General features: G+C 42.7%; 3 protein-coding genes across 9 annotated transcripts in view; all 3 read right to left on the bottom strand.

The window, feature by feature from the left end:
- Nucleotides 1-5: 5 nt before the first annotated feature.
- Nucleotides 6-6,583, bottom strand: LOC3291753 (probable chitinase 10). Of its 3 annotated transcripts, none has more exons than XM_061659207.1 (5): nt 6,133-6,501; nt 1,534-1,572; nt 913-1,458; nt 674-841; nt 6-609 (listed from the first exon to the last, which is right to left on the bottom strand). In XM_061659207.1, exons 1-5 carry the CDS (start codon nt 6,307-6,309, stop codon nt 307-309), a joined length of 1,233 nt encoding a protein of 410 aa, XP_061515191.1. In that variant the 5' UTR covers nt 6,310-6,501; the 3' UTR covers nt 6-306. The 3 variants fall into 3 exon arrangements, with proteins under 3 accessions (XP_061515191.1, XP_061515190.1, XP_061515192.1); XM_061659206.1 differs by lacking the exon at nt 6,133-6,501 and adding an exon at nt 1,978-2,073 and having other exon boundaries at nt 1,534-1,859; XM_061659208.1 differs by lacking the exons at nt 6-609; nt 674-841; nt 913-1,458; nt 1,534-1,572 and adding exons at nt 4,425-5,222; nt 5,290-5,457; nt 5,519-6,019 and having other exon boundaries at nt 6,094-6,583.
- LOC3291752 (chitinase-like protein 3) lies at nt 2,031-4,421 on the bottom strand. The gene is made up of 4 exons (XM_061659209.1): nt 4,143-4,421; nt 3,555-4,070; nt 3,313-3,480; nt 2,031-3,232 (listed from the first exon to the last, which is right to left on the bottom strand). The coding sequence occupies exons 1-4, from the start codon at nt 4,356-4,358 to the stop codon at nt 2,927-2,929; spliced, it is 1,206 nt and encodes a 401-aa protein (XP_061515193.1). The 5' UTR covers nt 4,359-4,421; the 3' UTR covers nt 2,031-2,926.
- A 2,357-nt stretch (nt 6,584-8,940) lies between the features above and the next one.
- The window catches only part of LOC1275416 (serine/threonine-protein phosphatase 6 regulatory ankyrin repeat subunit A), a 49,576-nt gene continuing 43,069 nt past the window's right edge, over nt 8,941-15,447 (bottom strand). For 3 of the 5 annotated variants that reach the window (XM_061657078.1, XM_061657080.1, XM_061657081.1), the window contains 4 exons: nt 13,349-13,578; nt 12,285-12,413; nt 10,759-10,891; nt 8,941-9,970 (listed from right to left, as the gene is read on the bottom strand). In XM_061657078.1, coding sequence (XP_061513062.1) covers nt 9,708-9,970; nt 10,759-10,891; nt 12,285-12,413; nt 13,349-13,578 — 755 coding nt within the window. In that variant the 3' untranslated portion in view covers nt 8,941-9,707. Of the gene's footprint in view, nt 9,971-10,758; nt 10,892-12,284; nt 12,414-13,348; nt 13,579-13,899; nt 14,112-15,447 lie in introns of all 5 variants that reach the window. The other 2 variants (XM_061657082.1, XM_061657079.1) reach the window with 2 other exon arrangements.

Here is a 15,447-nt window from a genome sequence, read left to right as displayed (position 1 = left end):
TGGTATGAATGTTTGAACGGTTGATTTATTTATTTGCTTTTGCACAATACATCCACACATCCATTCTAGACAGAGCGTCATGACAGCATCGGTCAGTTGTGCGATCAATGTAACGTTATCAGGCCGAGTAGAAGGCGTCCGACAAGCGTAGTGCGACGACACATCTCGACATGAAGAACGTATTTCAAGGTCGTCATGAATTTAGGGGTTACTTCTTTCGTATTGCTGCTTTACTGGAAAGTCTAGCAGAATATCAGTTCACGATCACTTTTCTCTTGCGTATCATATTCAGTGTAGTTCGAACATCTAAATCCACTCAATGGCAAACCCAATGTCAGACGGTATCGAACGAGTCCGACTCGATAGATACGCGATCAGGGAGTATGCTTGGCCACAACGACCATAGATGTCGTCCGAGTGCACATAATCGATGTAAATGCCGCCGAGATGCTTCTGCTCCACCATATCCATCTTAAGACGCAACGAGTCTAGATTCTCGTAGCTGATGCGCTCCCCACGTCCGTTCTGAAACGTTCTAGTTACGTATGGCATGCCACCATACCCGTCCCATGCGTAGCTCCAACCTGCTTCCCTTATCGTATTGCAGAGCTGCAACGGATCAAATCACTATGAATTACACATAATAAGTCAAGAAGTTTAAAGTAATCCTCACCTCACGTTGCTCCAGGTATGTACCTTTCTGTCGCAACAAATTCACTTTGTCACCAACGAATGGGAATACGCTCGGCGAGTAGTCTCTCCTAATGCCATGCAAACCGATTCCAAGCAGCAGCTTCTTCGGAGCGCATCCCTCGTCAATCCAGCGCTGCGTGTTAGTGGTCTAGGGAGTAAACATAATTCAAATATCAATGATCACATAGAGCTCGGCCATTCAACAACGGGTAAACTCACAATTCCTGTCATTGGTTCGATAACAGATGGTAGAAAATCAGTATCAAACAATGGATTGCGTGGAACTGTTATCGGTGTTCCATACAGCGGTGCGTGAGAGTTTTCCAGCGAGTCGACCGTGCTAGGATCCAGCGTGATGTGATCGACCAGCTCACACACATCGAGCATGTTGTACGCTTCCTCGATCACATTCCCATGTAGCGATCCCCGGAACCACAGCTCTCGGTTGCGATTTCTGCTTTTGCTGGCTGCCTTCACCGCTTGACGAAGATCTTGCAGCAGTTGCACCATAGTGATGCGATCGTTTGAACTACCATATCCCGCATTACTATTGCCTGGTGCTTCCCAGTTCAACTCAATCCCATCTGCATCCAGCTCAAGCAGCAACGTGACCGCGGCTTGTACGAATGCTTTTCTACGCACGATCGCGCTGGATGTTATGGTAAAGTCTCGTGCGTATCCATCAATGGACGCCACGACGCGAACTGTGCTAGATCGTTTTCGTACACTGGAAACCACACGGCTAAAGGCTATCTTGTCGTTGTCCTGTAGTTGGTAGAAACGAGAATTGTGAACCACACAAAACAAACAAATAAAACACTTTGCTATGCTTTAGCTTACACTGAACAGCATCTGCCGCCCGACCGTGCTTGGGAAGCTAAACGCTTTGAAGATCACATACGGACAAACTTCCAGCGGTATGTACTCCGGCGGATAACCGATCGGCCCAGCTTTAGCCGGGGAGTAGCTACAGACAATCTTCTTACCCTGTGCTGTAGACAGCTCCACGCACACAGTAAGCGTTAGAGCACTCCACAAGAAGATCTTCTTCCACATGTTTCTAATAGAAGCAAATGATAACGCTCTCTGCGAAAGGTGTGACATGTGCGACATCTATTTAGCAACTGTCGCCGGTGTGATGATATGCATGAAAGCCGGTGAAATACCTCAAAAAAATATTCCACATCAAAACCTGTTTCACCGTGGGCAAACTCCCGAGACCGGTTATTGTTTGCTCAAAAAGCGAAACCAAAACATGAATGAATAATGTGATAAAAATGATACCTCATCAATAGAACACGAGTCGCTGAAGATAATGCTGATCGTCAAGATTCAGGTTCAAGGTCGCCAAGGTGAAATTCCAATAAAGTTTTTTATTTGTTTTATTTGATAACTTTGTTTTAAACATTCAAGAATGTACTTCGTTCTAATACACTCACAGCACTACAAGCATTAATGTTTTCTCAGTTTCTTCCACATAATTACAATGTCAATTCAATCCATTCTTAACTTTATACATCTCACAGTGACTCTGATTTACCCTCGCAAACAAATTACAATATACATTTGCTCAAACACACACCCACCTGTACAGAACTTCGTTTGGAGATTGATTTGTTTATTTGGTTTCGCGTGTAGAACGATACGCAACCACCCTTCTCAGCGGTGTGTCGCAGTGAAACTGGTTTTGATGCTGTTGGACAGTTCGACGTAATCCAGAAGTGTTAAACACATAGGACTGTGACATCATACTGACAACATCAGAGACGACAGAGAGAGCTTATTCTACAGCGACGTGTACGCTGTATTACTCAAAGAGAGACTCGCAATGCACTTTAATCGATCACTCTGTTACTACACTTCATCTATCTAAAAGCTTCTCTCGAGCCAAAGCCGCACGCATCGGATCGAATTCATGCTCATTCATTCATGTAGGTTAGAGAACTTTTATGTCGTTCTGATACTGATCGTAATCAGAAGAAGAGATTTTTTTTCTCCTTGTGATTGTGACGCCATAGGAAATGTGTCGCTTGACGATCACTCACCCCACACCACAGAGTTTGTGTCTTTAATAGTGTTAACAAGGAGATTCAAAAAGGTTTTGAAATCAAGCTAATATAAGATTTCATAAGATAAGATACAAATTTGGATACATTTCACCAAAAAAAAAAACTCATAAGCTTAAGCAGGCAAACATTGTTAGAGTAAGCTTTACATATCAGATTCTGCCACACTACTCGTTCCACTCGATAGCAAACCCTATATCAGATGGTATCGAACGTACCCGACTTGATAAGTAAGCAATTAAAAGGTATGGTTGTCCACAACGTCCGTAGATATCGTCCGAGTGTACGTAATCGATGTAAATGCCACCGAACCGCTTCTGCTCCACCATATCCATCTTGAGTCGCAGCGAGTCCAAGTCTTCATAGCTAATCCGTTCCACTAGTCCGTTCTGCAGCGCTTTGGTCACGTATGGCATGGCACCATACTCATCCCAGGCATAGTTCCAATCATCTTCTCTTATCTTTTTACAGAGCTGTAAGATTTCAAAATATTCACATTTTTAATTACTCAAAACAATTAAAGAAATTAAAGTGAAATTTAAGTGATCCTCACCTCACGCTGCTCCAGATATGTACCTTCAGGGTTCAACAAATGCACTTTGTTGCCGACAAATGGCGCTAGACCCGGTGAGTAAACTCTCCCGATGCCATGCAAACCAATTCCAAGGAGCAGCTTCTTAGGAGCGCATCCCTCGTCAATCCAGCGCTGAGTGGTAGTGTTCTACAAAGAGTAGCATCATACACAAATCAGTGATCAAACACATTTTACAATTGATGATTATAATATTGACTTACGAAACCATTCGCTAGATCGATTATGTTTCCTAACAAAGGTAAACTAAATGGGAGTACAATTGGTGTCCCATACAACGGTGCATGCGCATTTTCCAGCGATTCAGCCGTGCTGGGATCTAGCGTAACATGATCGACCAGCTGACACACATCGAACATATTATACGCTACTTCCAACACCTTCGGATGCAGCGATCCTCGGAACCACAGCTCTAGATTACGGCTGATGCTTTTATTTACTGCCTTCACCGCTTGACGAAGATCTTGCAGAAGTTGCACCATTGTGATACGATCATTTCCACTGTTTCTAGATGCTTTCCAGTTCAACTCAATCCCATCTGCATCCAGCTCAAGTAGCATCGCTACAGCTGCTTGTACGAATGCTTGCCTACGTACGATCGCGTTCGACGTAATGGTAAAGTCTCGAGCGGATCCATCGATGGACGCTACGACGCGAGCTGTTTTCGAACGTTTTCGAACACTGGAAACTACACGGCTAAACGCTATCTTTTCGTTGTCCTGTGGTGGGGGAAAAACTCCATATAAGGAACACACAACAAACGGATAAAACACTCAGTAAAGGATGCTTACACTGAACAACAACTGTCGACCAACGACGCTTGGGAAACTAAACGCTTTGACGATCACATACGGACAAACTTGCAACGGAATGTTATCGGGCTGGTAGTTGATCGAATCAGCTTTAGACGGGGAGTAGCTACAGACAAACTTCTTACTCTGTGCACTGGACAGTTTCACTAACAATGGCAAAGCAAGAACAATATAAAAGTATCTGTACCTAATCATTCTTGAAACGAAGTCACTCTTGTTAACGCGTGTGATATGTTCGACAGACAGTTTAACACTGATTCAGATTATATTCATTCCGGCAAAATACGACAAACACATGCCAAGAATACCAGAAATCGACTTTGAATTGATAATTTGATAAAACGTGTTATGAAATATATTACCAGGAAGCAAACACGTTTCAGTGTGAATGAAAATCGATAGTGGTGTTGAAAACCTGATAATCATATTTTGCTTTGTCTTAATGGCCCACACAACCACACGAGCCTTGTGGCTTTTGGTCAAACTCACACCGACACATGAGTTCGTTAAACCTGATCGAGCTATTCATTTGGTTTCGCGCGTTTCTAAAATCGCAACTGTGGGTGTCTGAGGTACTGGAACAGGTTTTGTTGCAGAAATCGTTTGACGTCATTGTACCGTCTTCGCGAGCATAAAACTCAATCTGGCGGCGTTGGCCATTTCGGAACGGTCAAGAACTATAATGTTCAAAAGCTCCTCATATTCAGTCTTCAACCATTTCACATTTTTCCGTTTGACTCAAAAAGTTGGTACTTATCAGTTCCACTCGATGGCAAACCCAATTTCAGACGGAATGGAGCGAATCCGACTCGACAGATACGCCGTCAGGGAGTACGGTTGGCCACAGCTACCATAGATGTCGTCCGAGTGCACATAATCGATGTAAATGCCACCGAATCGCTTCTGCTCCACCATATCCATCTTGAGTCGCAACGAGTTCAAATCTTCGTAGCTGATGCGCTCTGCTTTTGCATCCGGTAGCGCTCTGGTCACGTATGGCATGGCACCATACTCATCCCATCCATAGGTCCATCCTGCTGCCCGTATCGTTTTGCAGAGCTACAATGATTACAGGCTTATGAATGAGCACTCCAAATGGAAAAGAATTGATAAGCATGAGTCTCACCTCACGTTGCTCTAGATGGGTACCAACATGGTCTAATAAATTGATTCTGCCGCGAACATACCGTACTAAACTGGGGGAGTAGACTCTGCTGATGCCGTGTAAACCGATTCCAAGCAGCAGCTTCTTTGCCGTGCATCCCTCGTCAATCCAGTACTGTGTCGTTGTGTTCTATATAGGATGCAGATTAGTACTTTGCTATTACACCATGACGAATGAACCGTTTACTTACATAGCCATTTCCTGTCTTTAACATACTTGGTCTATCATACAACGGAGCGTGTGAATTTTCCAGCGAATCGGTCGTGCTGGGATCCAGTGTGACATGATCGACCAGCTCACACAAATCGAACATGTTGTACGCTTCTTCCATCACGTTCGAGTGCAGCGATCCTCGGAACCATAGCTCTCGGTTACGATTTCTGCTTTTGCTCGCTGCCTTCACCGCCTGTTGAAGATCTTGCAGAAGTTGCACCATCGTGATGCGATCATTTGAACTACCACGTCCTGCATGAGTACTGCCTGGTTCCTTCCAGTTCAGCTCAATCCCATCTGCATCCAGTTCGAGCAGCAACGTGACCGCGGCTTGTGCGAATGCTTTTCTGCGCACGGTCGCGCTGGATGCTCTGGTATAGTCTCGAGCGGATCCATCAATGGATGCCACGACGCGAGCTGTATTGGAACGTTTTCTTACACTTGAAACCACACTGCTAAATGCTATCTTATCGTTATCCTGTAGTTGAGAAAAATATATATAAATAAGAAACACACAAAAAATGGATAGGCTACCCAACAAAGAAAACTTACATTGAACAGCATCTGCCGCCCAACGATGGTTGGGAAGCTGAACGCTTTGAAGATCACATACGGACAAATCTCCAACGGAATGTAATCAGGTTGGTAACCGATCTGGGTAGCTTTTGTTGGAGAGTAGCTGCATACAAACTTCTTACTCTGTGCACTGGACAGCTTCACTAACAATGGCAAAGAAAGAATAATGCAAACGAAAGCGTTTCTATTCATTCTTGTAGCTGAGTTCAACGAAGCCGCTTGTGTTAATGCGTGTGATGTGTTCGATGGTCAGTTAAACACTGATTCTGATGTAATGGTGTGAACACATTCATTCCAGTAAGACACCACAAACACATTCGACGAATATCAGAGACCAGAGTTGGTCATTTCATGATACAGATATATTATGAAAAACAATTCATCCCTAATGAAGATCGTTGATGGTTGAGATAATCCTGAAGAGCATCGTTTAGTTAGCGACCTACGGAGTCACGCTTGTGTTACAGGCGGGCCTTTTGCTCAAATACGCACCTGCAGAAGAGTTCGTTAAATTTGATGGATCGCGCGATGATCGGATCCAGGGGTCAGCAAAATTTTGAATCAAAGGGACGAATTGAATTTTTGTTAGTTTAAATAAATCGTAAAACTTCGTAGAGTGCTCAATTGTGACTTTGAGCCACATTTTAAAAAAACATCGCAATTGAAGTAGGGCCGTGCTGAAATGGTATAGTATCAAATATTCTGTTGAATTGTCAGAAATGTGTAAATATATTTCAGTTGTTTCAAAAACTATCGGGCTGCATTATTGGGTGGCTAAAGCACTTTTGCCAATCCCATGTTATCCATTAGTGTTATGTAATAAGTTTCTGTACTATTGAGGCTCAAAACTTATCCCCTACAATGTACGTTTGGATTAATTTATATCCCTATAAATTTATCTCGCATGTGCGATCAATTTAATTCGCAGGCCCAACAGATTTAGCTCACGAGCTGAACATTTGCCGGCCACTGATTTAAATACATCGCCAGAATCCGATGTGCTGGAACAGGTTTTGACGTGAAAACCGTTTGACGTCATAGTGGCGTCTTCACCAGCATGAAACTTAATCTGACGACAATTCTGAGTCAAAAATAACACCTAAAAATACCTCGTGTGGATAATATTATTCTTAAGACATCACGTGGTACGGTCCATTGCATAAAGCTTCCGAAGTTCATTCGGCTTCCCATGCGTGATCCGTCGACAGATGATGTCCAGTTTAAGCTCCATCGCTGGTTGTTTCATTAGATGATATCAATTTTAATGAACTGAATAACTTATATTTCTAAAACTCAAGGGCAACGTTCAAATACAGTCCGTGACATCAATGTTTTAAATCAATAGTATTCGAACAAGCCGCTGTCATAATGCTACATGACCCATCTTATCGAAAATATTTAATGCTTCATTAGCGCGAGGAATCTTCTGTACAAACCGCTACTCACTGCGATACACAACTATTTGCGCCCGAGTCAGCACGGTTTTTTACCAAAGAGGTTTTCCACAACTAATCTTGTCGAATTTGTTGGTTACTGTTACGACAACATTGACCGTGGCATCGAAGTTGATGCTGCATATATCGACTTTAAGGCCGCGGTCGAAAACATTTCGCAAGTATCGAACCTCATCGCTCTCGCACATTTACCAGTTCGTCCGGAGACCCTCAAACTCATAACTAAACAAATATAGATGTAAGTGTTTTCAACCTCACGATATTCCAGGTATCGGACATCAGCTGTGCCCAAACCAATTCTGTCACCCAGAAATGACCTCAAGCCCGGCGAGTAAGCTTTCCTGAGCCCATGCAAACTGTACAATATTTATCTATTTATTTTGCTTCTGCAAATTACCTTCAATAAAAGCAACGGAAGATTATGGACCTTCAAGCATCTGTAGAAAGTATTGAAATCTGCAAGGATCAAAACACCGGTAAAACAGCAACCATACATTGTGCTACTACTTGGACGATCCTGTTGAGGCAGCTTACGAAACTCTATATCTAACCACGACTTAAACCACTTATTGCTGTGTACAATAAAAAATGAAAAGAGGCACTTATACGACACGCTTCAGGCATGGTAGTGGCGAACGATTTTATGGTAGTGACACACCATCCGATGACAAGGTGTACCAAACTAGCGACGAGCGATTCAATCGTTACGGCGAGTGATTTAATGGTAGCAGCACGTGGTTCGAACGTAACTTAAATTGATTATTAGAATGTCGTATGTACGTATATGTCTAGATGTTTTTACCATTCTCCTTGATGTGTCCGTCCTTACCAATCCCATTTTATTAGCATTAGGTGGAGAAAATTTATTTAGAAATTTATGTCGCGCAACTTGTCTGTTTCAATTTGAAATGTGTCAGCCTCTATGTGGCTGACAAGGCCTGATCGAAAACAAATCCCGTCAGCTGTCAATGTGTTAAACAAAAAAAAAACACAATTTTAATTTCAGTAATGATTTTTAAATGACGATATACATTATCCAAATTTTATTGTGAATTACAACCCCTGTCCCTAGAATCATCCGATAGTAGCGCCACCTAGGTGTCATCATTTGAAACTAATTTCGAGTTCGTCGATGTTTTGTTCTAAGGAGTTGTGCTAAAACCATGCAAGGCTGTAATTTTTACTTCACATCGCATGAAAAAAGCAGATTCGGTTTCCTAATTAATTAAGTTTAATAAGCTTAATTAGGTTAAAGATGTTAAGTACCTGGGATAACGTTTATTTCACATTAACCATTTCAATCGTTGCCTACATTCTGCAAGATAGAGTACTGTTCTCAAAATATTCCACACATCAACCACACCGTTGGTACAATTTTAGAAAATATATTTTCCATCTTTTTTCAAATAATAATCCGCTTACAACATTCGACCAGGTAGGACCGTGCACCTTTTCGGTCGTTTGAGATTTTTTTTTTACAAAAACAAACCTTACCCTTTATCTCATCACGAAACTGGACAGTTAAAAATTCATTCGTTTTACCATGATAATAATTATCTACATCGAATAAACACAACCCAACGGAAGGGGACAGACTCCCATCCAGAAGCAACCTTCATCCTCCACTCACTCGCATGTCTGTGAGCGCAAGTTCGTAGTAGTTTTACCGCATAATCTACTTTATCTAGCAAAGTTTTCTCTTATCGAACAACACAGTGTATAGCTATAGAACACACAGCAAACTGAACGAGAATATGGTACAGAAACGATACTTTACAGGAGCTTATTATACACGTTGGTGATAATACAAAAAAAAAATGAACTCTCTGCCCTATATATACAATCTCCAGCCTTTTTCCGTCACGGACAAAACGTGTCCAAATGGTACACTTTTGCTATCTATCTACAGCAAAATTTGAACGCCTTGCCTCCACCCTGCATGTAATCTGCCTACAATCTACTCGATCTAACTGCGCCTTCCTCTACTAGGCGTAGGCGCCTCTTTCCGCTGGCAGCACGAGTGACATTCGATTTTGTCGTGTTGTGGTCGTTCTACACCGGTGTGTCTCCACACCCCGGTCGCAGTCCGGAGTTGGCAGTTTCTGTAGCAGTGCCGCTTGGGCGGCAGCGTCCATTTTACACCTTGTTGGCGTTCACATTGTTACCCATCTGATCGTTGCCGCCGCCGCCACCGCCGGGCCCATTGTTGGTTGAGTGGTTATCGCCCTCGGAGTCCTTCATCGAGCCGCCGTCCTCCGAGTCGTGGCCGACCAGTGCGCGGTACTTCTTCGAGATCGCTTCCCAGTCGGCAACGTTCTCGATTCGGGTCGTATTGACAGTGGTGAAACTGACTTGCGAGCCAAGAGGAGACAGATGCATAACGGAAAGCGCTGTCGAGTCTGGAAAGCCGCGTCGGTACGCATCGCCGTTAGTAGATGAATAAACGTGGAGAAGAAGAAACAACATGGAAACAGTGTAAGTCAGCGCAGCCGGGTGTGGTAGTGGGAGACGGTGGCCTGCTGTGATCGCTGGATCTTGAGGAGATCACAATCGATCACGCCACAATAGGGCCATTTGTGTATCGTTCGGTGCTGTCAACTTTGTCAAACTCAACTCAACTCCAACCATTACTCAAAGTCAACACTTCAAAGTCTACGGGATGTTGGAATGTAGTACGGGACTAGTTTAATTTCCAATTGCTACTGTCATTTCTAGTCAGAACCGAATGATCTTTTATAGGTAAGGTAGACTCTACACAAATTTACGAGGTCGAAACATAGTTTCTAATGGTTCACAACGGATCACTAAATGACAGTAAAATGCGTCAAGATACCGAAACACACGTTACACACTAGTACTTACTACAGCCACGGTACTGTCGTATAAAGGGTCCTTAAAATTCTATAAATTAAACTTCTATTAAAAGGAACAAAAGTTGTACGAAGCAGCAACCTTCATCACTGCTCGGTAAGCGGATCGAATGCTAACAAGCCACGATTTACACCGTTCGAGGGAAGCTAACATCCAGTGACAGCTTACTTCGAACGATGCTTTTGAAAGCTTTTCAATTAAACTTTTTTGTCTTCAACAGCAGTACGAAACGATGGAAAAACAATGAAGGGCTACAGTTACAATCGCTACACGATAAGAAAACCAGACAAGCGCATGCTGTCGCTACTGTGCACACCTTTAGGAGCCACCTGACCTTTCTTCACTTTCGACAACCATTTGGCGCCGGCTTTGGTGCGTGGACTCTGCTGCCCACGGTGTAGATTCATCATCTGCACCAGCGACGGTCGTTTCTTCTTCACTATACGTGCCTGTTGAGGATAGAGAAGTTAAGGGTTTGATGGCGTGATCGTTTGAGCGTGTGTGATTGGTTCTATTTTTTTTTTGTTTGTATTAAATTGTGTCTCGCGTTTTGCCGCAAGATGTTTGCAGTTGTGCTGCATTGTAAGGGTGATTGTGGGAAAAAGGTGATCAACACGAGATGGAAGACTGATCTTGCTTGAGAAGAGTTCGTAAATTGAACGCTGAAGCAATGATGAGCTTCCACTGTTGATCACTTTTTTGTTTTGTTGTTGTTCTTGGTAAATGCAAAGCATTATGGCGGTGATAGCGAGTTCAAAACTTGGTCGATTAAGAGTCATTTAGGGTGATTACTATTTGGTACATATTATTGCATCTTGATACCACAATTTTTAGAGCATTTCCAGCTGTTTATTTAGTGAATTTCGTGTGATGGGATTTGAATCCTATGACACCTTTACTGGATAGGTTTAATTGGAATCAAGTTGAAATTTCCAATGTGTTGTGTTGCTTTATTTTTATTGTCTTAAAATCCGATTGACTGTCAAGTATCTTCACGGTTACTGTTGCAACACTTTTAATACAGGGTTTTCCAGGAGTTCTCATAGCTGTGGGTCACTTTATTGACTCCTTCTTCCGGGAAATTAACTTAATGTAATGGTAATTGTACTCTATAGCATCCTTGTTGGACAAATCCAATAGGAATTTCTAATGCACCTGTCCTAAAAGGGTGCAATAGAGTCCAATTTTCATCATATGAAGTTCACTTCCTATACGATAGATTCAAGGAAGTGTCCCACAACTATGAGAACCCCTAGAAAACCCTGTAATTCATTATTAAATCTCTACTACTAAGTATTAATCTCTTTACAACATCCAATCCAACATCATTGAGAATGAAATATCATAAAGTGGAATGAATATATTCAAAGAGAAAGATACACAATTTGAATAAAATGTGAAAATAAAACATCACCAATTTTGATACTCTCTGTTCGACCACATTTTAAGAAAAACATCCTTGGGAAGTGAAATGAATTAAAAAAAATTAAAAAAAATGTTTTTTCTTTATCAATCCAATAAATATTCTTTTGGAAATTGAGTGTACATATGATAAAATGACGCAGAAGCAAAGTTATACTATGTTTTGTATGTGTTTTTGAATATTTTACAATAATTTACAAGCCTTTCTTTCTTGAAATTGAATTTGAAACCACTTCAAGAAATCATTTACAAGCTTCCCAAACTAAGCTCCCCTTGCTTTCGTACCTACCACCGATCTTAACTCTCGCTCAAACGACGATAAAAAATGATCGTGTAACTCAAATGATCTGGGAAATTACAATGAGCTGGTACCCTGGTACACGGTGGGGTCCACAGAGCCCTCGAACTGGCCGTACTTACCCGCACTTTCTCCACGATCCACACGAACCAGGTGGTGACGAGATTCATGGGCGACGGTGCCGTCGACGTTCGATGCATGTTGCGGATCAGTTTGGACAGACCGTACTTCCACTCAATGTCCGATTGTGCCTGCACACATGTGTGAGGTTGTTTTGACAAAAAGGATAAGAAAACAGTTTATATTAGTGTGGTTTATTGAGACAAAAGTGCTTTCAAAACAAAAGAGCTTGGTATTCTTTGGGTCAAACAGCACTTTCGTGCTGTGAACACACGCGGAGAAAACGTTGTACTAAAAACAACTGATAAAATGGGGAAGATTACAAATCATACAGATCACTTTAAACGGAAATTGGTAAATTAATAAGAGGATAAGTACTCATTGGGCGTTGTGGTAATCGTTCAAATAAATATGTATCTTTCTGTGTTTAGAACATATGTGTAGAAGATGGCTAAAGGTAGTGAAGGCTTAGCACACTGTCCCAACAGCAATGAAAGGAGCAAACACAACAACAAAAATATCGCGCAAAGCTTGATATCGGTCGTGTGACAACGGCGAAAACGGCAGAAATAGGAAATTAGCTTGCACACAAAATCAAAACAAACATTTTATTTGGTCAATATTCACGCACACCCTCCGGGGATACTACCGGCGAGTAGGAAGAGGTAGCAACGATCCGCTGCGCACTTCCGTCTCACCAGTGTGCCCCCTTTGCTTGACAGAGAGCCGCAGGTGGTTGGGATCATCGGTTTTTTTGCATCATCGTCAGGAGATGGCATCCCTTTCCATCCGAAGCCTCGCCAGCGCGAGAGCGTGTGCGCCCTTACCAGAATAAACTACAAACGGAAATGTTCAAAACCGGAAGTGATGGTGTTGGTGTAGTGGTGTAAACTAGGGGGAGAATGTGGAAAAAGGGATTCAGGAGTAACCAGTGGGTCAAAAAATCGATCAATAGGGTGTGCTTTAAGAAAACCAAAATACACAAACGAATACTAATCAAAGAAAGAGGGGAAACAGGACAAGGGAGGAAGGACCATAACTTTGAACATTTAATTGACAATGATACCTGAATTCTCTGATACGTATCAGACATCATAGCAATGAGCAGATTGATAAGTACAACAACTGATACCAACATGTAAATGCCAAATACAATTTTAAACAAGTACTCAGTCCAATAGGGTTGCGTTCGGGTCGTATTCGGTGTCATTTTATCAATTTGTGTTTGATCGGTGGTAGTTTGACCAAATACAGCGAAAAAGAGCAGCTCAAATGACAGTATGGGATTCATGCGCACTGTTGGTTCATATTTTTTTTAAAGTAAAGATGTCGTAAACAGTGTCATCGGTGTGTGTGTAGTGTTGTTGTTTGTGTTTAGATTGGGACGCCACAAATTGAAACGAATTTTTCCCACACACACACGGTACACGCCAATGCAAATGTGTCGTCGTGTAAGTGTTGTGTCAGTGTACGCGACATGCGACATGTTTCATCGTGTTAGAATAAATCGGGAGAGAGAGAGAGAGAGAGAGAGAAAAAGAGAGAGAGAGAAAGAGAAAGAGAAAAGAAAAAAGAGAAGAGAAAGAGACAGCACTTTAGCACGCGGTACGAACTAACCTGGATGCGTTGATAGGTATCCGACATCATAGCGATAAGAAGATTAATGAGCACTACTACGGAGACTAACATATAAATGCCAAATACTATCTTGAACAAATTCTCCGTCCACTCGGGACGGGACGAGCGCTGCGAGTTGATGTCGTCCGGTGACGTCTGGCCGAACACGGCAAAGAACAGCCGCTCGAACGCGATGATCGGCGTCATCGGGACTGGAACCGGGCGTGATTTGGAGAGGGGGGTGGGATGTGCAGGATAGAGAACAGATAGAGAGAGATAGAGCGTGCGTGAGAGTCGATGACGAAGCGGGCTGCATAGTGAAGGCGCTTCTCCCGGTTGGCCTGGTCCTGGTCCTGGTTTCCTATCGCAGTCCGGCTGTGTCCGTGCGTTGGGTCTCGCTACCTACTGATCGATTGTTTTTTTGGGGGAGCCCTAAGCTGCCACTGATCGACGCCGTAGTCACACGCTGTCTCCCCTGCTGTCTACACGGATGTCCGGTGAAAGTGATCCAATCTCGCGGAGGGGGATCGGTGGTGGTGTACAAATCAAGCAGGTGCGCCAGGTGAGAAGATGTGAAGGATGCGAACACACTCGTGGGCTAACATGGAAACGAGGTGCAGATACAAGGTGCTTCCAAAAGTGTGAGTCTAAGGTGCGTCTTTCTAAAGTTACTAACATGCAGATAAAATCCTGACAGGAAGCATTACTCATGCGACGTAAAGCAAGAAATACAATCAAAACATGAAAGTGATGTAGAAGAAGTAGATAAGAAAACGAAACATATTTTAAATGAAAGAAAACGTTAAAACAATACCATAGAATATAAGAATGAAGAAGAAGTTAAACAAAACGAAAGGAAAAAAAAACATCAGCAGAGCAAGCGAGCGATATGCACATTCCGAACGATGCGGCAGAGCGCCACTAGGACGAGCACAGAGCGCGAGCGCGAGCGAACGAACGAACGAACAAACGAACGAGCGAGCAGTTGGATTGGTTCGAGCAGTTAGGAACAGAGTCGATTTCGAGCATGCAGTCAGTGTATAACACAAGAATTTAATCCTTAACAGCACCCTCATTACGAACCGGTTAACCATAACATTCACAGGACACTTGCCAACATGCGTACGGAAAACATGGTGTGTGTGGTAGCTCGATATGAAAGAATAGAAAGTAATAGTTTGGTAAATAGGTAGCACACATAACGGCAGAAAGAAAACGGAGTGAACGAAATAGAAACAAGTAACACGGACACGAAACACAGTTAAACTCTTCATCATCAGCACAACAATAATAATCAAACACATTCGACAGACAGAGAACGCGTACGTGAACGAAACCGAAAGCGGGGATGCAAAAACCCACAGGCAATAGACTTTTTCATTATAAAAACACACTCTTTAACGGACAAAAAACTCTCAAGATAAATGAGAAAGCACAAACAGACACACTTATTTGCCGTAAAACAGCCAGGCACACTTGCAACAACTTGGGGGTAGCTGGTGAGAAGAAAATCAAACCTCAAATAACAGTTCGGACAAGACCAGATGA

This window comes from Anopheles gambiae, chromosome 3 (genome assembly GCF_943734735.2).
Source record: "Anopheles gambiae chromosome 3, idAnoGambNW_F1_1, whole genome shotgun sequence".
NCBI classification, from domain to species: Eukaryota; Metazoa; Arthropoda; class Insecta; order Diptera; family Culicidae; genus Anopheles; species Anopheles gambiae.
Note: the sequence above shows the minus strand (reverse complement) of the source record. Positions and strands in the feature narration are given on the sequence as shown.